This window comes from Loa loa, assembly GCF_000183805.2.
Source record: "Loa loa unplaced genomic scaffold supercont3.4971, whole genome shotgun sequence".
NCBI lineage: Eukaryota > Metazoa > Nematoda > Chromadorea > Rhabditida > Onchocercidae > Loa > Loa loa.
The window spans coordinates 1-652 of record NW_018113147.1 but is presented as its reverse complement, the minus strand read 5'-3'; the positions used below and the strand labels follow the sequence as shown (position 1 = coordinate 652).

The 652-nt window shown below is 36.2% G+C and overlaps 1 protein-coding gene across 1 annotated transcript; it reads left to right on the top strand.

Annotated features, from left to right (window-relative positions):
- Positions 1–472: 472 nt before the first annotated feature.
- Positions 473–642, top strand: LOAG_19302 (hypothetical protein; the record flags this gene model as incomplete). The annotated part of the gene is made up of 1 exon (XM_020451950.1): positions 473–642. A coding segment is annotated over one exon (169 nt), but the record flags the coding sequence as incomplete, so codon positions are not given.
- Between the last annotated feature and the right edge of the window lie 10 nt (positions 643–652).

Below are 652 nucleotides of genomic sequence, written 5' to 3'. Positions count from 1 at the left end.
TAACAGTAGTAGCAGTAGTAGTACTAGTAGTAGTAATAATAGTTGTAGCAGTAGCAGTAGCAGTGGCAGTAGTTGTAGTAGTTGCAGTAGTAGTTGCAGTAGTAGTAGCAGCAATAGTAGTGGCAGTAGTAGTAATAGTACTAGTAGTAGCAGTAACAATAGCAACATTACTAGTAATAGTAGTAGTAGTATCAGTATCATTAGTAGTTTTATAGTAGTAGCAAACTAGCATCAAATCAGCACTTTCAAATCGATCGCAGTTATGTTGGTACGGACCTCTCACTGCATATCTGTCCGAGTTCATGTTAATCATTTCCATTTGTCAATATCTCACCCTCATCCTTTCTTGTCCTTCCATTCTCCTTCATCATCCTCTCTCCCTTTTAATCTCAGATAGAAGCAGACAGCAGAGGTGTCTTTGTTAGTGAATTTTTACTTTTGTGACATTTTCCATCAAACCAAATCTTATTAGCCATAGTAGTAGTAGTAGTAGTAGTAGTAGTAGTAGTAGTAGTAGTAGTAGTAGTAGTAGTAGTAGTAGTAGTAGTAGTAGTAGTAGTAGTAGTAGTAGTAGTAGTAGTAGTAGTAGTAGTAGTAGTAGTAGTAGTAGTAGTAGTAGTAGTAGTAGTAGTAGTAGTAGTAGTAGTAGTAG